Source organism: Fulmarus glacialis, unplaced genomic scaffold (genome assembly GCF_000690835.1).
Source record: "Fulmarus glacialis isolate BGI_N327 unplaced genomic scaffold, ASM69083v1 scaffold31845, whole genome shotgun sequence".
Taxonomy (NCBI): Eukaryota; Metazoa; Chordata; class Aves; order Procellariiformes; family Procellariidae; genus Fulmarus; species Fulmarus glacialis.
Window position 1 is genome coordinate 8982 of NW_009212838.1, and position 6123 is coordinate 15104.

General features: G+C 40.3%; 1 protein-coding gene across 1 annotated transcript; it reads right to left on the reverse strand.

The window, feature by feature from the left end:
* Positions 1-1789: 1789 nt before the first annotated feature.
* Positions 1790-5795, reverse strand: SAP30L (SAP30-like; the record flags this gene model as incomplete). Its single annotated transcript, XM_009578009.1, has 3 exons — positions 1790-1918; positions 3894-3992; positions 5673-5795. Coding segments are annotated over 3 exons (351 nt in total), but the record flags the coding sequence as incomplete, so codon positions are not given.
* Positions 5796-6123: the final 328 nt, after the last annotated feature.

The window sequence follows — 6123 nt, forward strand, 5'->3', positions numbered from 1 at the left end:
CTTCACAAATGGGACGTGTACCATAACGGAGTATTTCTGCCTATGACAAAGGACTTAGACATGTTGAAGTTTGTTGAACGTGTTTTTGGAGTATTAGCAAATATTTCAGAGCTGATGTGAACAGCTTGTTTTAAATTGTGACTTGATTTTTAAAGAGACCCTGGGAGAGCTTCAACAAGAGCTTCACTACATGAACCCTTCATGCCTTACAAAACATGATGCAGTACTAAGCTGGGATCATGATCTGTGTGTTTAGCTCCTCAACAAAGCTTCATCCAGTTTTGGAATATTAAAACCTGCCATTGACAAAATGCTAGCCAAAGTTTTCTACTGTTCAGTTCGTTGATTAAGGCTTGTTGAGAATATATTCCCTATGTGGAGTCTTGGCATCTTGTAACAGAATGGAGACATTGGTTAGGACAGCAAAGAAATAAGAGTGGTGCTCTAAATCATGAGATCCCCTTGAATAGAATTTGAGGTCACTGGAGAACAGTCAGTCACGACCAACACTTTTATAAGCTCCTTTTGCCAAAATAACCACTGTGTTATTTGTAAGGACACCTTGGCTTTAAATAACAAAATCAGAGCGATCTCTTCCTACAGCGCCCAGTTAAAGAGCACCAGCATGCCACCCTCCACTCACACAGCTCTTCTGAAAGCACATGTAATGCTCACAAAAGGCAAGTGCTTCAATACTTTTTGCCCTCTGCAAAGACAGATGAAATGCATCATGCTCCAGTCAGTTCACTACCCCAGTTACGGGGTACACCCATTAGCATTAGTCTGCTTTATACTAAACAGAGACTGCCAAGCCCACTAATCCACACAGCAGTTTTGTGACACCTGCTAAAGACTAGCTTCAGTATAAAATTCACATTACTTGTGACTGACACCTGATCTGACACAGAGATTAACAGACAGATGTCTTAAGCCATTGTTTCACCTACTATCACCGAGCCTTGAATACAAGGGAAATATGTATAAGTGAATTAAACGAGCATTTCTACCAACATGATCAAACCCAGCAAATAAGCTGTATTTGCCTTAATACCACATTCTTAGGAAACGCAGAAGTTTTTAAATGCTTACAGACAATTAGTGAGTTCTTAAATAAAAGAAATTAAAAAAAGAGATTGCAGAGAGTTGTTTGGCATCCATGTCGGAAGGGGGTGGGAGGAAAAATGGTTAAAAAAAAAAAATCTCAATTTCGGACTAGTCAAGTAGTGTACACTGGAGTAGATTTGGTGAGCTGGAGCATTTGTAGAAGTTTGGGACTTGAAGCACTGACTCAAGGCAAGACAGAGCATGTGTAGGTGGGGAGCAAGCTTCAGGCAAACTTCTGACCCATGCACCTCAATAATGAATTTTATCTCTGCCGCTATTCCAGTCCTGCGCCAAGACAAACTGCATGGTGGTTTGTGATGCAGTCTGAATTCAGTGAAAAATTTCCATCTGTGATCTGAATTGCACTGAGATGCAGATTTCCAGAAATGGTTTAAAACACTGAGTTGACAAACTCCACAGTCCTATAGGTTTACTTGGTTTCCCCATTATCCTCATTTCTTTATTCCAATGCAACTTTGAAATGAGGGGAAGAAGTCTTCAGAAACATGCTGGGCACATGTTTTCAAATAATCCTGATAAGAATGTCTGTATCTTTTTCTGTCATCCAGACTTACTGCATTTTAAAAAAAAAATTTACAATATACTTCAACAGTTTTTATATACCTAAAATGCACAATACCATCTGTTCCTTCAAGGTCTCTCTTATTCCAAGTCATGTTAATCTTCATTCTAGTTGCTTGCTACCTTCTGATTTCTGGTCCAGTCTGCTCTTGTTGTTCTTCACCATATAGATGAAATATGCAAGCGTCTCTTTCTCATTCACAGGAATATTCCTGAAGTGACGACTGACAGTCTAGAAGGACAACATGTAAAGAGACAGAAATTCTGCAATTAAAAAGTAGAAATAATCAGAACAGGGTTTCTCTTCACTTTCCAAAAACGATTTTATGGTCACTGAGCGTAATATACTTTTAGTCAAACATGCACCAAATCAAACTGTCAGTTCTCATTTGCCTCTCTCTCTTTACAGCTGGAATGTGTGTATGAACATAGCACAGTCTTGCTATGTCAGCAGTATTTGCAGCCAACCTACAAGCGGAATTTGGAAGCCAGAATGTCCTCCTGCCAAAGCAGCATAGCCTCTCCTAAGCGGCATTTCATGCTGAGATTATTTGGAGAGCAAGTTTTCCCTGCATCTCAGTATTTTAAAGGAGAGTGTCAGAAATATTGAAACACTCTGCCGTGTGAACCAGATGTAGCAAAGTTTTAGAGTCCAAAGGAAAACACACTGGATAAGCTTTCACTGGAAGGAACACCAGGGGATTTGCAATGGGAGGGTTAGGATTTGGTTAGGGCTACCCCTCTCTGACACTAGCATAAGCCCTAAACCATTAGCTGCTTTTTCCTCAGAAAATGAACGTAGAAAACATGTTGGAGCTGGATGAGGTCCACTTCTCATATGGAAGCAGCTCTTTTTTGGTACCCAACACAGCTCCAGAACTGGATGTTGATGCAGGCTGAGCAATAAGTCACTCCAAGAAGATTTATGGAAGTTTGAGTTTTCCTTACGGTGGGGTAGCAGCAGGAGTCTAAGAGCCTCAGGCAGCAGTGATTCAAGCATGGGAGCTGGACGAGGATCCAGCGTAGGGTCAAAGCTGCTCAGACTTCACAGGAAATCTGGGAAGTGTGTGACAACTTTAAGTTAGGCTCCCTTTATTTTCCGCTTGCATAGTAGTTTTTTTTTTTTTTTTTCACTCCTCCTGGGCACATTCATGGTAAATTGCCTAAGTAAGTAGTCCTTCTCGGCAGGAGGTAGCTGAGAGACTATGAACTGGTTAGTTAGAACATGACAAATCAGAACTACTAACGAGGACATACACCCATCCTGCTTCATTCACCTTACTCCTACATGCACTACACTACGCATTCTCTATATTCTGTATATTCATTCCCTAGTTTACTTTGAAAGAAAGCAAGACAGTGTCTTGCTGTCTTTTTTGGTCTGCCGGTTGTTCTTCTTTAAAGCAAAAGCAAAACAGTTAGTTTTGGGCAGACAGTTGTGAAAGCCTCAGCTTACAAAAACAACCTCGTTACCATTCAGTAACTGCTACAGTTCTTTCAAGTTTAGAGAAGACTTTTCCCACAGAATGCTTTCAGATCAAGTCAGGAAAGAGAGCAGAGCAGATGCACACCAAGCACAACTAGCCCAAATAACAAAGAGTTACAGAGAGCTCCTTTTTAACAAGCACCCCATACGGTGAGAAAGCAGCAGTAGAGGCCGTTAAGGAAAGGGCCTTTTATTGACTTAATACAGAATCGTAAGACATCAGGACAAGGGAGGGAAATAAGGAATCTGAAGTCATGGTCAGTGATTTTGCCTTTAATAAGAAGCAATTCCAACCAGTTCAAGTGCCTGTGAGGAAAGAAAAACTAATAGGGGCACTTAAAGTGACTAGTAGTGTGTAAGTCTGAGTTTCAGTACAACAGCCATCTTCAGTTAATACCTAAGCCACTGAAAACTAGTTCTGCTTCTGCTCCCTAAAGGTAATGGATTGTGGCTATGATCAAGGAGGGAAAGGAAGCAGAGAAAAGCAAGTTACTAAAACATGCTTTCAAGAGCCGGCTTCCATGTATTCCATGACTGTCTCAGGTGAAAGAAAGCACTTAGCTTTCTGTTGGCGTCATCCCCTGACACCTTTCGCAGAGCACACAGTACATACTAGCGAGAGAGTCACTACAGGTATTAGTGTCCAAGAAATGTGCACTTCAGCAGAGGAGATAAAAAATTTTTCAATAACAGAGATGATACTACCTCTGTCGTCACTTACTTCTGCTAGCTGAGCCTTGTTGAGTCCAGGCCTAGTCTGCAACTTATAATGTCTCTTGTAACGTCGCAGAGTGTTCACTTGGAGCTGGAACAAGTCAACCTGGAAGTGATGCAGAGAAGAGGGGATGAGCACTACCTTTATCTTCTATTAGGCAGAAATGTAGAGTTATCTAAAAATAACTATTTCTTCCTCAACAGGATTGCTCCTTGCCTGCATTCAGAATCACATCGGCTTGCCTTACTGACAAATCTAAGTATATTTTGTATTTGTTAATGCTAGAGGACCAAAATAGCCTCAGGGAAATACAAAATTTTGTTCTGGTTCACATGCTGTCAACAGAATTGCTGGCCAATTTCTGCTCTCAATTACACCTCTGCAACCTCCAAGCAGAGGGAAACCTTTTGTTCCCACAAGGTTTAAAAAGCTCACACATGAAATACCAATTTAGCAGGCACTGAACAAATGGCTTGTGACATAAAACAGAGTACAGAGACAGAGAAGAAATGAAATTCAAATACTTCAATGGGAAGTGCACTGTTTAAATGCAAGGGTGGTGGTGGGGGAGGTTACAGGAAGGAAGATGAAGATCATGTGGAAAACGCCATGTTTCAAAGACAAAAGGAATCTCTGCTGAAAACCAAGAAGAAAATGACATTAAAACTGACACACTGCAGAGTTCCCTATTCAGTCAGGTGATGTGCATCCCTCAGTCTTTAACTAACAAATACCCTACATGCTCTACAGCACTAACATTGTTAGATGCCAGCTGGGTTTTCACCAATCATCCTGGCAACTAAACGTAAAGCCTGTATGGGAAAGTTTTGATGGAGAACCTTGTAGAATGGAAACACAAACAGCTACAACAAAAGATCAGGTATCTGTAAAAAAAAAAAAAAAAAAAAAAAAAAAAAAACCTGCTACTCTTTCAACACCTCCACACAGCAGGTGTGTGGACACAGCTTTGCAGTCAAGACACAGCTTTGCTGGTAAAACGATTCTTGGTGGCTTTTTTTTCCAGAAATAAAATGCTTTTTGCCAATAGGGGTGGCATTTCCAGCAGAGGGCTCTGCTGACGTGGCCAGAGCTCAGCTCCTCTATGAACACCACCTCTGCACAACTTTTTGCAGTGTCAACAGTACCAGAAACATCACCAAAGAAAATACAGAACACAGTGGCACAGAGAAGAGATTATTCTAGAGTTCTGTAACACAGAAAAAAACCAAAACAAAACAGGCCTATTTCCTGAAAATAAAAAGATGTTACGAATTATTTGAATGTAGTTTTAAATAGTGCCAAAAATACCATATAGGCGAAGGTCTGGAGAAGCTTAATATCCCTGGATATCATATACCCAAACATAGAGAAACTGACCTATTGGATTCTCTAGTGTATTTGCAAAATGATGCATGCTAGGTAACAAAGAACCATATCAGGGCCTCAGTCACCACTGAAAATAACTTACTTTTACCTTTAAAAAAGAATTAGTATCAAATATTGTTTTAACAGCTCTCTGTCTGGAAGCAGTACATGCATGAAGCTGTGCAGTTACCTTATCATACCTCTTTTTATAAAAAACTTTACATGGGCAAAGAACTTATAGAGGGATGAAGAAGAAAACTAGGACATTACACATCAGAAAAAAGCCATCTTGAAAACCGAGCATAGCAGTTTCACTGGAGTTGCAATTTAAAATTTAAATATCTCCCAAAACATGAAAACATCCAAGTCAACATGCTCAAAATTGGTAAAGCATCCTACACCCACTTGGCACCTACTAACCTCCGGGACATCCGTTTCGTGCTCAGGAGAGTCACCTCCATCATCACTTGTCTTCCTCTTTCTTTTGTTTCGGACGCTTTGAATGAAGTTCTTGTGAAAGTCACAAATATACAGATGTCTCACCTAAGAATCAGAAGTGGTGAAAAAGCAATCAAAACAGGTACTGTAGAAACAGCATTCAACAGCAGCCACTTAGACACCAGTATTAGAAAGTGCATCCCTCATAACAGGCATGACTGACTGCCTCATGACATTAAGGAATTTCTAATCTTGAACTCCAGGACTGATACCATACCCTTGCGTTAGAAATAATTTACATTACAAAGACTAAAGGCAAGGAAAATGAAGGACTCAAGAGCTCCAGTTGAACCTGAACCTTTGCAGATAATATATTTCTTTTTTATGGTTGCAATCACATGTCAGAAAAAAAAAAAGTAATTGTCTGGAGGAA